The sequence below is a fragment of the Silurus aristotelis genome (assembly GCF_946808225.1).
Source record: "Silurus aristotelis genome assembly, chromosome: 5".
In the NCBI taxonomy this organism is placed as follows: domain Eukaryota; kingdom Metazoa; phylum Chordata; class Actinopteri; order Siluriformes; family Siluridae; genus Silurus; species Silurus aristotelis.
The window spans coordinates 35,157,784-35,172,485 of record NC_139578.1 but is presented as its reverse complement, the minus strand read 5'-3'; the positions used below and the strand labels follow the sequence as shown (position 1 = coordinate 35,172,485).

Sequence of the window (14,702 nt, the reverse complement as noted above, 5' to 3'; positions counted from 1 at the left end):
TGAGCGTGTGTGTTTGTGTATGAGTGTGTGTGAGCAATTGTGTTTGTGTATGAGTGTGTGTGAGCAATTGTGTTTGTGTATGAGTGTGTATGAGCATTTGTGTTTGTGTATGAGTGTGTGTGAGCGTGTGTGTTTGTGTATGAGTGTGTATGAGCAATTGTGTTTGTGTATGAGTGTGTGTGTGTGTGAGCATGTGTGTTTGTGTATGAGTGTGTGTGAGCATTTGTGTTTGTGTATGACTGTGTGTGAGCATTTGTGTTTGTGTATGACTGTGTGTGAGCATTTGTGTTTGTGTATAAGTGTGTATGTGTGTGTGTGTGTGTGTGTGTGTGTGTGTGAGAGAGAGAGAACGAGAGCATTTGTGTTTGTGTATGAGTGTGTGTGAGCATTTGTGTTTGTGTATGACTGTGTGTGAGCATTTGTGTTTGTGTATGAGTGTGTGTGAGCGTGTGTGTTTGTGTATGAGTGTGTATGAGCAATTGTGTTTGTGTATGAGTGTGTGTGTGTGTGTGTGAGCATGTGTGTTTGTGTATGAGTGTGTGTGAGCATTTGTGTTTGTGTATGACTGTGTGTGGGCATTTGTGTTTGTGTATGACTGTGTGTGAGCATTTGTGTTTGTGTATGACTGTGTGTGAGCATTTGTGTTTGTGTATGAGTGTGTGGGAGCATTTGTGTTTGTGTATGACTGTGTGGGAGCATTTGTGTTTGTGTATAAGTGTGTATGTGTGTGTGTGTGTGTGTGTGTGTGTGTGTGTGAGAGAGAGAGAACGAGAGCATTTGTGTTTGTGTATGAGTGTGTGTGAGCATTTGTGTTTGTGTATGACTGTGTGTGAGCATTTGTGTTTGTGTATGAGTGTGTGTGAGCGTGTGTGTTTGTGTATGAGTGTGTATGAGCAATTGTGTTTGTGTATGAGTGTGTGTGTGTGTGAGCATGTGTGTTTGTGTATGAGTGTGTGTGAGCATTTGTGTTTGTGTATGACTGTGTGTGGGCATTTGTGTTTGTGTATGACTGTGTGTGAGCATTTGTGTTTGTGTATGAGTGTGTGGGAGCATTTGTGTTTGTGTATGACTGTGTGGGAGCATTTGTGTTTGTGTATAAGTGTGTATGTGTGTGTGTGTGTGTGTGTGTGTGTGTGTGTGTGAGAGAGAGAACGAGAGCATTTGTGTTTGTGTATGAGTGTGTGTGAGCATTTGTGTTTGTGTATGACTGTGTGTGAGCATTTGTGTTTGTGTATGAGTGTGTGTGTTTGTGTTTGTGTGTGAGTGTCTGTGTAAATCTGTAAATGTGTGTGAGCATTTGTGTTTGTGTATAAGTGTGTGTGAGAGCATTTGTGTTTGTGTATGAGTGTGTGTGAACATTTGTGTGTCTAAGAGTGTGTGTGTGAGGATTTGTGTATGAGTGTGTGTGAGCGTGTGTGTTTGTGTATGAGTGTGTATGAGCAATTTTGTTTGTGTATGAGTGTGTATGAGCAATTGTGTTTGTTTATGAGTGTGTGTGAGCGTGTGTGTTTGTGTATGAGTGTGTGTGAGCGTGTGTGTTTGTGTATGAGTGTGTATAAGCAATTGTGTTTGTGTATGAGTGTGTATGAGCAATTGTGTTTGTTTATGAGTGTGTGTGAGCGTGTGTGTTTGTGTATGAGTGTGTGTGAGCGTGTGTGTTTGTGTATGAGTGTGTATAAGCAATTGTGTTTGTGTATGAGTGTGTGTGAGCGTGTGTGTTTGTGTATGAGTGTGTGTGAGCAATTGTGTTTGTGTATGAGTGTGTGTGAGCAATTGTGTTTGTGTATGAGTGTGTGTGAGCGTGTGTGTTTGTGTATGAGTGTGTGTGAGCAATTGTGTTTGTGTATGAGTGTGTGTGAGCGTGTGTGTTTGTGTATGAGTGTGTGAGCATTTATGTTTGTGTATGATTGTGTGTGTTTGTGTGTGAGTGTCTGTGTAAATCTGTGAATGTGTGTGAGCATTTGTGTGTGTGAGTGTCTGTGGGGTTATGTGAGCATATATTAGCATGTGTGAGCGGGTGTACGTGTTTACACTGATCTGTGTTTGTGTGTTCATGTGTGTAAATGTCTGAGAGTGTCCGTGTTCGTGTGGGAGCGTCTGTGCCTGTATATATAAGTGTGTGTGAACATCTGGGAGTGTCTGTATTTGTTTGTGAGATTTTGTGAGCATCTGTAAGTGTCTGTGTTCGTGTGGGAGCATCTGGGAGCCTCTGTTTTCATTGGTGCTGGAGCGGCTCTGTACTCAGCCATAAACTTCTGCAAATCAGAGAACACCTCTCCATCCTGCTGCTGCTTCTGCACACACACACACACACACACACACACACACACACACACACACACACACACACACACACACACACACACACACAGATATAAGTCTATGAGGAACTTGAGAGAAACAGCAGCAGAAGGTGTGCAGTGTGTCACCTTGATGAGTTCGTAGGTGTCAGTAATAATGGCAATAAAGAGACTGAGCACCATGTAGGTAAAGATGAACACAAAGCTGTAGATGTAGAATCTGCTGAAGAACCACACCAAAGTGTTTCTCCCCCTCAGCTTTGTAAAGGAGGCATAGATCTCATCTCCATTAATCATAGACAATAAACAGTACGCTGCTGTGTGGAAAGACCGGAACTGCAATTCATCACACACACACACACACACACACACACACACACACACACACACACACACACACACACACACATACAGAGATTTTAACAATGGCAGTAGACTCTCTCAGAATGGTCCTAATTATGTATAACACTACTAACATTTTCATGGTGAGGTCCGAGGACAATCCATCCACAGAAACAGTAGCTGAGATAAATCAGCACTGCACAGAGGGAGAAGCGCATAGCACTGGGTAGTGCTGCCCTCATGGTGAGAATCAGGATCTACACACACACACACAGATTTAACAATATGTATAAGGATGATTTTATATGTGAGAATGTGTGATGGACATATGGGAGGATGAGCGTAAGCATTAGGACGTTTGTGCAGTGTTTGGCAGTAACGCGTTACTGTAACGCAGTTACTTTTGACAGTAACTAATACTGTAACGCACTAGTTTTTAAATAAATAAACTCCGTTACCGTATGGTTCGTTGTCTGTTACTTTTTTAAATGAATGGATTTGGGCTGAAGTGTAGCCTACAGTCTAACCTGTTTACAGCAGTGACGCATTGAAGGATTGGTGGATGAACCACTGTAAACAGGAAGAAGACGCGCTGTAGGATTGGTGGATGAACCACTGTAAACAGGAAGAAGACACGCTGTAGGATTGGTGGATGAACCACTGTAAACAGGAAGAAGACGCGCTGTAGGATTGGTGGATGAACCACTGTAAACAGGAAGAAGACGCGCTGTAGGATTGGTGGATGAACCACTGTAAACAGGAAGAAGACGCGCTGTAGGATTGGTGGATGAACCACTGTAAACAGGAAGAAGACGCGCTGTAGGATTGGTGGATGAACCACTGTAAACAGGAAGAAGACGCGCTGTAGGATTGGTGGATGAACCACTGTAAACAGGAAGAAGAAACACTGTAGGATTGGTGGATGAACCACTGTAAACAGGAAGAAGACGCGCTGTAGGATTGGTGGATGAACCTCTGTAAACAGGAAGAAGAAACACTGTAGGATTGGTGGATGAACCACTGTAAACAGGAAGAAGACGCGCTGTAGGATTGGTGGATGAACCACTGTAAACAGGAAGAAGACGCGCTGTAGGATTGGTGGATGAACCACTGTAAACAGGAAGAAGACGCGCTGTAGGATTGGTGGATGAACCACTGTAAACAGGAAGAAGACGCGCTGTAGGATTGGTGGATGAACCTCTGTAAACAGGAAGAAGACGCGCTGTAGGATTGGTGGATGAACCACTGTAAACAGGAAGAAGAAACACTGTAGGATTGGTGGATGAACCACTGTAAACAGGAAGAAGACGCGCTGTAGGATTGGTGGATGAACCACTGTAAACAGGAAGAAGACGCGCTGTAGGATTGGTGGATGAACCACTGTAAACAGGAAGAAGACGCACTGTAGGATTGGTGGATGAACCACTGTAAACAGGAAGAAGACGCGCTGTAGGATTGGTGGATGAACCACTGTAAACAGGAAGAAGACGCGCTGTAGGATTGTTGGATGAACCTCTGTAAACAGGAAGAAGACGCGCTGTAGGATTGGTGGATGAACCACTGTAAACAGGAAGAAGACGCACTGTAGGATTGGTGGATGAACCTCTGTAAACAGGAAGAAGACGCGCTGTAGGATTGGTGGATGAACCACTGTAAACAGGAAGAAGACGCGCTGTAGGATTGGTGGATGAACCTCTGTAAACAGGAAGAAGACGCGCTGTAGGATTGGTGGATGAACCTCTGTAAACAGGAAGAAGACGCACTGTAGGATTGGTGGATGAACCTCTGTAAACAGGAAGAAGACGCGCTGTAGGATTGGTGGATGAACCACTGTAAACAGGAAGAAGACGCGCTGTAGGATTGGTGGATGAACCACTGTAAACAGGAAGAAGACTTGCTGTGGGCGTGTCTCTGTTTATTCAGGTCTGTGCAGCAGTAATGGCGAGTCGAGGCGAGAGCAAGACGAGTTTCTCAAAGTGGAAATATGATCATTATTACACTTTAGTTGAGCATAAAGACAAAAACTTTTAAGTCAAATGTAAGTTGTGTGTTTCTGGTTCGAAGCTCGTATCTACTGCGATAAACAGCAACTCCAATCTGTTGAAGCTCCTCCAGGAACTCCATGCCTTGTTGTGTTCTTTATTTCAGAAATCCTTGTGATATATTCAGTGTGTGCTGCTCTGACTTTAATATAATAGTGTTTAAAAATGACTCTGTGTTTAAGTCAGTTTTGTGTTTGTGTAGATTATAACACATAAAAGAGCATTAATGAGAACATTAAAGAAGATTCTTTAAAAAAGGAACTAAAAAGTTACTTTTAACAGTAACGCATTACTTTTTGGTGCAAATAATCAACACAGTAACGGAGTTTTGAATGAAGTAACGAGTAACTGTAACTATTACTATTTTTTAGTAACGAGCACAACACTGAGTGTGAGTGTGATTGTGTGTGTGTGTGTGTGTGTGTGTGTGTGTGTGTGTGTGTGTGTGTGTGTGTGTGTGTGCTATGCGATAGATTCTACATTATATTTCTGGAAGAATCCGAGGTAGCGCAGAACTCCAATCCACACTAACAGAGTCGCTGTCCCCAACAGAGTACTGCACACAGTGTAATTAGACAGCACCTACACACACACACACACACACACACACACACACACACACACACACACACACACACACACACACACACAGTCACTATACTATCATTAATTTAGTTAGTATATGAGAACTGTTTAGGGGTCTGAATATCTGTATCTGAATATAAATGTAAATACATGCAGAGACACGTGTGTGTGTGTGTGTGTGTGTGTGTGTGTGTGTGTGTTTTTGTGTGTGTTACCTTGAACAAAATGCAGATCTTTAGAGATGTTGCAGTAACTGTGAGTGTGTCACTGATGATAATTAAAATGTTCCAGCCGTTAATGAACTCCATTCTCTCTGCTGAAGAAAACAACTTCCCTCTGTGAACCCTGGCGAACGCAGCATACTCCTAATAGAGCACGACACTCTTCATCATCATCATCATCATCATCAATTACACGCTTCAACTTCATTATCCCCACCACTTACACTCCTCATCCTTCTCATCACCTCTGACCCTCTTCATCATCACCACTTATACTCTTCATCATCATCATCATCATCATCATCACCACTTACACTTATCATCCTCATCATCACCACCACTTATAATGAAATTTTTCAATTCATGTTTATTTGTTTTGCACTTTTAATAATGAACATTGTCTCAGAGCAGCTTTACACAGATAATGTGGAGATAAAAATGAAGATGTTCTTTATAAGTGTAAGTTTGTCCCTGATGAACAAGTCGGTGGAGTCTGTGGTGAAGGAAAAACTCCCCGAGATGCAGAAGAAGAAACCTTGAGAGGAACCAGACTTTATTACAGATATACGATGTTGAGAAGATCAGAAGCAAACTGTAGTCCTGTGTCAGTGTAGCAGACTGTTGACATTAACTACAGTCCAAATCCATCCTCAAAACTCCCGTTCTTACTCCAGAATTTCATTTATCTCCAGGGCGTTGATGAGAAACACAAAGTCGCCTCCAATCAAAGAGAACATCATCCAGAGGCAGACCAGGACAAAGTGGGAAGATTCACAGAGCAAAGAGGAGCAGGAACAGTGATCACTGGAACCTCAGGGGCATGTTTAACCCGACCTCATACTCATCATCACCACATCATTTACACGCTTCAACTTCTTCATCCACATCATCATCACCACTGACACTCTTCATCCTCACCACTGACACTCTTCATCCTCACCATCATCACCACTTATACTCATTATCCTTATCAATACTTTATTCACTGAACAGTGTGTAATGTTTGTGAGTATTTGTGTAAGACTCATTTCTCCTGTATTTTGTGTGTGTTTGTGTGTGTGTGTGTGTGTGTGTGTGTGTGTGTGTGTGTGTGTGTGTGTGTGTGTGTGAGAGATAAAGTAGTGACTCACGTTGATGAGGCGCATGCCAGCTTGTACTGAGCGCGTGCAGAGCACCAGAGAGATCACACACACCACAACCACCAGCAAATCATACAGCACCATCAGCAGGAAGTGACTGACTGCATCTGTAGAAAACACACAAATTCCTCTGTGGAAAAGCGACTGTGAAACGTGTATAAACACTGAGTCATTAATGAGTTTGTTTTCATAAAATAAATCTGTTTTCTGGACAGATGAGTCCAAATGTGATGTGTCTCAAAAACTATAAAAGACAAGGCACTGTATATATTATATTATATAAATTATATTCAAAAAAATATATATTATAAATTATTTATTTATAATATATTAATTATAAATAAAAATAAAAATATAAAATTTTATTTAAGCAGTTCTAATTTTGAATGTATAAATTGTTTTGTCAGTGTAATCAGATGATATAATGTTGTGTATGAACAGAAGGGATGATGTTAATGTCTCTGGAATGCACTACATCAACAGCATGACAGAGTTTAAATATTTCTTCCCCTGGATGTGCAGTACAGTGTGAGGAACAGCTGGAGCTGACTTTCTACTGTACTGGTGAAGTAGTGACTTACTGGATCCGGAGATTTTAGCGTGTGCACACACACTCACACCAACACCACCATATACATACACCCTCATCCTTCCGCTCTGTGCACTGTTCTCAAACACCACCTGCAACACATCAACAACTGTTAAAAAAATCTCTTCCAGCATCTGTTCATTCTGCATATCTGATCATACATCTGCTAATACAACATCTGTTCCTACAACATTTGCTAATACCGTATTTCCCGCTACTTTTTCCCCACACTTTGAACTCCGCGGCTTAAACAATGAAGCGGCTCATTTATGGATTTTTCCTGAGTTTTTCTCGGTTTCACAAACTTCAAGACAAAAAACTGAACCCCAGAACATTAGACCAATGAAATTGCAGAACGAGTTCAGGTGAAACAATGAAACTCTTTATATTAAATCAGATGCGCTCCCACTGAATCGGGCCGCACCACATCATAAATATGGATGATGTTCCTCTGAGGTTTGATCTGCCGCTCACTCGGACTGTCTACAGGAAATGTGAATCATTCGTCACGCTGAAAACAACCGGGCATGAAAACACACTTCACCTGTGTTCTGAGCTGCACGGCATCGGGAGAAAAGATTCACCGATGGTGATTTTTAAACACACGACGATGCTAAAAGATAAACTCTCGAGAGAAATAGTTGTGAAAGGAAGGAGGAAGACGAGCCGTGTAACAGACACTGACTTTCATTAAAGCCTGTGTAAAGTTCATTAGTTTCAGTGTAGACATGCGGCTTATAGACAGGTGCGGCTTATTTATGTTTAAAATACACATCTTTCTGAAATTCAGTGTGTGCGGTTTATATTTGGGTGCGTTTAATAATCCGGAAATTAGGGTACATCTGTTTCTACATCATCTGTTTCTACATCATCTGTTCTTACATCATCTGTAGAATCTGCTTTGTGAAGAAGTGCAGAGTTACACAAATAAAAGTGAAGTGAGAAACAGCTCTGAATCATATTTAACTGGAAACCAGGGAAAATCCTGCACTGTTTCTTCAAGAGCTTGACTGAGAATCACTGCAGCATAGTGACACAATTACATAAACCCTGAAACCACACACACACACACACACACTCGTGATTGAGAAGCTGTCGTTAGAAGTGGAAAACACTGCTGACTCTGTCTGTAAAAAAGGAGAAGTGTTTCTCTCTTTTTGCAATTCAGGAAATTATTCACAGATTTATAATAGAATCCACTCAAACTCAAGAAGCATGAAGATGGATTTGGATTGTAATGAAAATAAACATTTTAAAGTGGCTCAGGACTACAATCACTATGAACAGGTGATAACCTCAACAATGTGGTGTGAGGAGGAGTCTGGTTCCTCTCAAGGTTTCTTCCTCATGAAGGCTCAGGAGGTTTTCCCTGCCCCAGTTCCCTGATTTCCTCATTAGGGATGAATTGTAGAAACTAATTTTACATTGTATATATATATATATATATATATATATATATATATATATATATATATATATATATATATATATATACATACAGTGAGGAAAATAAGTATTTGAACACGCTGCTATTTTGCAAGTTCTCCCACTTAGAAATCATGGAGGGTCTGAAATTGTCATCGTAGGTGCATGTCCACTGTGAGAGACATAATCTAAAAAAAAATCCAGAAATCACAATATATGATTTTTTAACGATTTATTTGTATGATACAGCTGCAAATAAGTATTTGAACACCTGAGAAAGTCAATGTTAATATTTGGTACAGGAGCCTTTGTTTGCATTTACAGAGGTCAAACGTTTCCTGTAGTTTTTCACCAGGTTTGCACACACTGCAGGAGGGATTTTGGCCCACTCCTCCACACAGATCTTCTCTAGATCAGTCAGGTTTTTGTCCTGTCGCTGAGAAACACGGAGTTTGAGCTCCCTCCAAAGATTCTCTATTGGGTTTAGGTCTGGAGACTGGCTAGGCCATGCCAGAACCTTGATATGCTTCTTACAGAGTCACTCCTTGATTATCCTGGCTGTGTGCTTCGGGTCATTGTCATGTTGGAAGACCCAGCCTCGACCCATCTTCAATGCTCTAACTGAGGGAAGGAGGTTGTTCCCCAAAATCTCGCAATACATGGCCCCGGTCATCCTCTCCTTAATACAGTGCAGTCGCCCTGGGTGCCATGCATGATTTCAAACCATGACGTCTTAGTGTATTACCAACAGTAACCTTGGAAACGGTGGTCCCAGCTCTTTTCAGGTCATTGACCAGCTCCTCCCGTGTAGTTCTGGGCTGATTTCTCACCTTCCTTAGGATCATTGAGACCCCACGAGGTGAGATCTTGCATGGAGCCCCAGTCCGAGGGAGATTGACAGTCATGTTTAGCTTCTTCCATTTTCTAATGATTGCTCCAACAGTGGACCTTTTTTCACCAAGCTGCTTGGCAATTTCCCCGTAGCCCTTTCCAGCCTTGTGGAGGTGTACAATTTTGTCTCTAGTGTCTTTGGACAGCTCTTTGGTCTTGGCCATGTTAGTAGTTGGATTCTTACTGATTGTATGGGGTGGACAGGTGTCTTTATGCAGCTAACGACCTCAAACAGGTGCATCTAATTTAGGATAATAAATGTAGTGGAGGTGGACATTTTAAAGGCAGACTAACAGGTCTTTGAGGGTCAGAATTCTAGCTGATAGACAGGTGTTTAAATACTTATTTGCAGCTGTAATAAATAAATAATAATAATAAATAAATAGTTTAAAAATCATATATTGTGATTTCTGGATTTAATTTTTTAGATTATGTCACAGTGGACATGCACCTACGATGACAATTTCAGACCCTCCATGATTTCTAAGTGGGAGAACTTGCAAAATAGCAAGGTGTTAAAATAGTTATTTTCCTCACATATATATATATATATATATATATATACCGTATTTTCCGGACTATTAAACGCACCCTTATATAAGCCGCATCCACTGGATTTAGCAAAGATTTTTATTTTGAACATAAATAAGCCGCACCTGTCTACACTGAAACTAATGAACTTTACACAGGCTTTAACGAAAGACACTAAATGCAATATGTTGCGCTTCTATTAGGAGCATAGCGGTATTTTGGGAATAGCCTGCCACTGCATTCTACCGGTATTACTGCATGTGTGTGTGTGTGTGTGTGTGTGTGTGTGTGTGTGTGTGTGTGGAGACTAAGGATTATGTCATTTTTATTTTCTGATGCTCATTTCTAAGTTTCTTTGACTAACCCATAACGCTGTTGCCAAGAAGAAAAAAAAGCACGAGTTTTGGAAAGCTGTCTGTGCTTATATGAGTTCTGTAACTGGAGTTAGCGAGCTCTCCCTTCACCCAGACTCAACGCGTTACAACGGATCGTATCCAAACAGTAGCTACCAAGAAAGTCATTGTTCACTATCTTCCTCCTTCCTTTCACAACTGCAGTGGTACCTTGACCTACGAGTGCATTAATGTACAAGTTTTTGTACGAGTTTTACGAGTGTGTGTTTGTGAGTGTATGAATGTGCGTGTGTGTGTGTGTGTGTGTCTGTATGTGTGAGAGATAGAGAAAGAGAGAGAGAGAGAGAGAGCGTGTCTAAATGTGTATATGGATGTGTGTGTGTGTGTGTGTGTGTGTGTGTGTGTGTGTGTGTGTGTGTGAGAGAGAGAGAGAGAGAGAGAGAGAGAGAGAGAGAAAGAGAGAGTGTCTGAATGTGTATATGGATGTGTGTGTGTGTGTGTGTGTGTGTGTGTGTGTGTGTGTGTAATGTGTAATGTGTGTGTGTGTGTGTGTGTGTGTGAGAGAAAGATGGAATGTTTATGGATGTGCGTGTGCGTGTGAAAGTGTGTGTGTGTGTGTGTGTGTGTGTGTGTGTGTGTGTGTGTGTGTGTGTGTGTGTGTGTGTGAGAGAGAGAGAAAGAGAGAGAGAAAGAGAGAGAGAGAGAAAGAGAGTGTGTGTGTGTATGGATGTGTGTGTGTGTGTGTGTGTGTGTGTGTGTGTGTGTGTGTGAGAGAGTGTGTGAATGTGTATATGGATGTGTGTGTGTGTGTGTGTGAGAGAGAGAGAGAGAGAGAGCGAGTGTGTGTAAATGTGTATATAGATGTGTGTGTGTGTGTGTGTGTGTATGTGTGTGTGTGTGTGTGTGTGTGTGAGAGAGAGAGAGAGAGAGCGAGTGTGTGTAAATGTGTATATAGATGTGTGTGTGTGTGTGTGTGTGTATGTGTGTGTGTGTGTGTGTGTGTGTGTGTGTGTGTGTGTGTGTGTGTGAGAGAGTGTGTGAATGTGTATATGGATGTGTGTGTGTGTGTGTGTGTGTGTGTGAGAGAGAGAGAGAGAGCGAGTGTGTGTAAATGTGTATATAGATGTGTGTGTGTGTGTGTGTGTGTGTGTGTGTGTGTGTGTGTGTGTGTGTGTGTGTGTATGTGAGAGAGAGAGAGAAAGAGATAGAGAGAGTATTCCAGCACTGTAAACGTCTTCTATTATGTCCCAGAATTATTCTCTTAATGTTTTGTACTTATATACCACAAAAAACAGATTTTTTACTACACACAGTGTAGTTTATGTTTTCTAAAGACACATGTGTTTAAAGGATAATCACTCAGGATGCTAATTTGCCAAAATTCTGCATTTATCTGTTCAAGCTCAAATAGACATGAATGGAATTATGTTGGAATTCAAATTTTGTTTTCTTCTTTTGGGTCTTTTTTGCTTGAAAAGTTTAAAATCACTTGAATGTTTAAACTCACAGAAGTTAAAGTCATGTGCCAATGATAAACCTTTCTCTCTAAAATGGTTAAACTTTGCAATTAATTTAATAATTACGTGTTTTTAACCATGGGGCCTTGGTTTGTGTGAATCACAGATTAGCTATGATCCCTATATATTTGACATTATAGATACATACATCATGATACCGGCGATGAAATATAAATCATACAGCTATACAAGGTTTAAGATAATAGCTTTTATACATCACATTACATGCTTATTTAATGTAAGGTTGTGTGTAGCTTACACCTGTTTTACGAGGACATCATAAGAAGACTTTCTTCATGTTTCACTTGAATGAAGAATCTTAGTGTGTTGTTAGTTTGACAAAACTTTTGTTTGTAAGGACACTGGGGTGCACTATTTAAATATTAGGATTTATATTGATAACCCGATTCAAATATTCATTGATTATTTATTGCATAATTTAATGCATATCTTGGAACAATTATCAGTTATGTATTAACAAAGCATGGTAATGACCATTAAACAATTGATCTCAAAGAATAAAATATTATATGGTCCTCGTTTTTTAGTATTGATATTCTATAGTGTAATTGTCAGGATCTTCCGGGCACGTGGCGTGCACTTCTGGTTTCGCGGCGCACACTTCCGGGTCAGCAGCCATCTTGTCTTTTTCTTGGTTTATGATTCTGATTCTGCTCTGCCCTATTGTTCTGTTTGCCGGCTTTAATTTATTGGACTGTTTTTGCCTGTTTTTTTTTTTTATTATTAAAGCCTGTTTTCACCTTACTCCTGTGGCATCCTGCATTTGGGTCCTCACTCACCTAGTCACACCCACAAGAGTTTCTGACAGTAATGTCCGACGGGAATATGTAGAAATCCATTATTGAGTGTTTAACTATCATTTGTTTATTGTTGCTGCCCGAAGATGATGGTTCCCCTGGATGACTTGTAAACAACGACAAAAAGCAAGATAAAGACGATTTGTGTGGATGGAAAACCACACCAGTGCTTATTTTTTGCTCATTTGTATCACCACATTATCTGTGTAAAGCTGCTCTGAGACAATGTTCATTGTTAAAACCGCAATACAAATAAACATGTATTGAATTGAATTATTTGTCACAAGAACATCTCTAGGTTACGGCTGTAACCCTAGTACCCTGAGGAAACGAGACGAAACACTTTGGGAACGCCCCGCGTTGTCCACGCTCTGAATCACGTGTAAAATCCGGCCAATAGGCAACTTGTAACGTCATCGGCGGGCGACGTTGCGTAATCTAGGAAGCTACAAAATGGCAGAGCTATGGTAGCAGCATTAGCTTCTGAGAAAAGTGAAGGTAATCGCTTGCAGTGATGCAGGAAATATGGCCCAAGACGCAACGTCTCGTTCCCTCAGGGAACTAGGGTTACATCCGCAACCTAGAGACATTCCCTTTCAGGAACTCGAGCTGCATCGAAACGCTTTGGGAACAAGTATGCCATTGCACCATACTGACCAGTCCCTGCCTAGAGTGCGGGCAACACGAGCGTGCAGGACAGAGGAGCCCGGAGTGGCTCTGATGTCGTGGTCATAGAACCTGTGGGTTGGTCCACAAAGGTGTGGACCAACCTGCAGCGTTGCATATGTCCTGCAGGGGCACCCCCCACAGACCAGGCCATAGAGGCGGCCATACTCTGGGTCAAATGAGTCAAGTCAAGTCAAGTCAAGTTTATTTTTATAGCTTTTTACAAAGCAGCTTTATGGTATGCATTAATCCCTGATGAGCAGGCGTGGCGACTGTGGCAAGGAAAAACTCCCTTGCATGTAAAGCAGGCTAATTGTGTTATATTTTAAGAACAGAATTAGCAAAGTCCATTTGTACTGATAATATTGAAAATGGTACCACTTTCCATGATGCCATAAAAAAAGTAAAAGGAAATGGCCCAATTTAAATGCATCACTTGCTGTTTGTTTTTAGTCTGAAAGTCTGTTTCATATTTCATATTCATCCTGGTGTTTATAATATTATATGGTTTGAAAGGAATCCGTAAACACGTTTGTCTTTGGTTGATTGAAGCCTTGCAATGTTTTGGGTTAAAAAAGGTCACATGAGTACAACTAACTTAATATAAAAACAATTAATCTTTTCTACAGCACTCTTGAATTCTTAAATCTGATGGAATTTACAGTAGTTCCTTTCCAGAAGGTAATTTTTTAGTCAGGACATGTTTATTTTGGAAGGAGTCCCCAGTGTTAGTATGTTGCAACACACCCTAAAGTGTGACACAATGCCTGACTGTTCTCGCCATATGTGTATATGTATTCTTCCTCAAAATGTTAACACAAAGCTGGATGCTCATGTTTGTACAGGATAGCTTTGTCCCTTTACTCGATCTAGGAGTCCCAAACCTGCATCACAATGCCCCAGTGCACAAAGCCATCTGCATGAAGATATGGAATACATGAGATGGAGTAGAAGATCTTGAGTGGCCTGCCATAAAGGTCTGACCCCCAACCCTAATGAACACCTTTGCAATTAATTTTAATCAGTACCATTTTTATTTCAAATTGTTTTTTAAATGAAGGTTTGATAATTCAGTTTTGTTGTTAAAAAGACATGGTTATTTCTCAATAGAACTTTAATTTCATGACATCTTTTTTTTTGTTGTTGCTGTAAATCTTTTAGTCAACCCCATTGCATCAGTGCCTGACTAGATCATTAATTAGTTGACATTCAGGCCAAAGCGACAGCACACCAAATGTCAATTATTATATCCTGTGTTCTTTTTAATTTGAAAGTGTAGGCTA

The 14,702-nt window shown here is 40.8% G+C and overlaps 1 protein-coding gene across 1 annotated transcript; it reads right to left on the bottom strand.

Moving 5' to 3' along the window:
* Positions 1-1,862: 1,862 nt before the first annotated feature.
* LOC310725893 (mucolipin-3-like) lies at positions 1,863-7,636 on the bottom strand. The gene is made up of 7 exons (XM_083541014.1): positions 7,211-7,636; positions 6,621-6,736; positions 5,485-5,634; positions 5,165-5,266; positions 2,777-2,899; positions 2,430-2,636; positions 1,863-2,294 (listed from the first exon to the last, which is right to left on the bottom strand). The coding sequence occupies exons 1-7, from the start codon at positions 7,365-7,367 to the stop codon at positions 2,052-2,054; spliced, it is 1,098 nt and encodes a 365-aa protein (XP_083397140.1). The 5' UTR covers positions 7,368-7,636; the 3' UTR covers positions 1,863-2,051.
* Between the last annotated feature and the right edge of the window lie 7,066 nt (positions 7,637-14,702).

What these genes read in the sequence shown, in the direction of transcription:
- LOC310725893 (XM_083541014.1), bottom strand. Translation starts at nt 7,367, where the DNA reads ATGCAGAATGAACAGATGCTGGAAGAGATTTTTTTAACAGTTGTTGAT. An exon ending in CGCTAAAATCTCCGGATCCA is followed by an intron (nt 6,737 to 7,210) that starts GTAAGTCACTAC and finishes TGTTTTCTACAG; the next exon opens with ATGCAGTCAGTCACTTCCTG. An exon ending in TCGGACCTCACCATGAAAAT is followed by an intron (nt 2,637 to 2,776) that starts GTTAGTAGTGTT and finishes GATGAATTGCAG; the next exon opens with TTCCGGTCTTTCCACACAGC.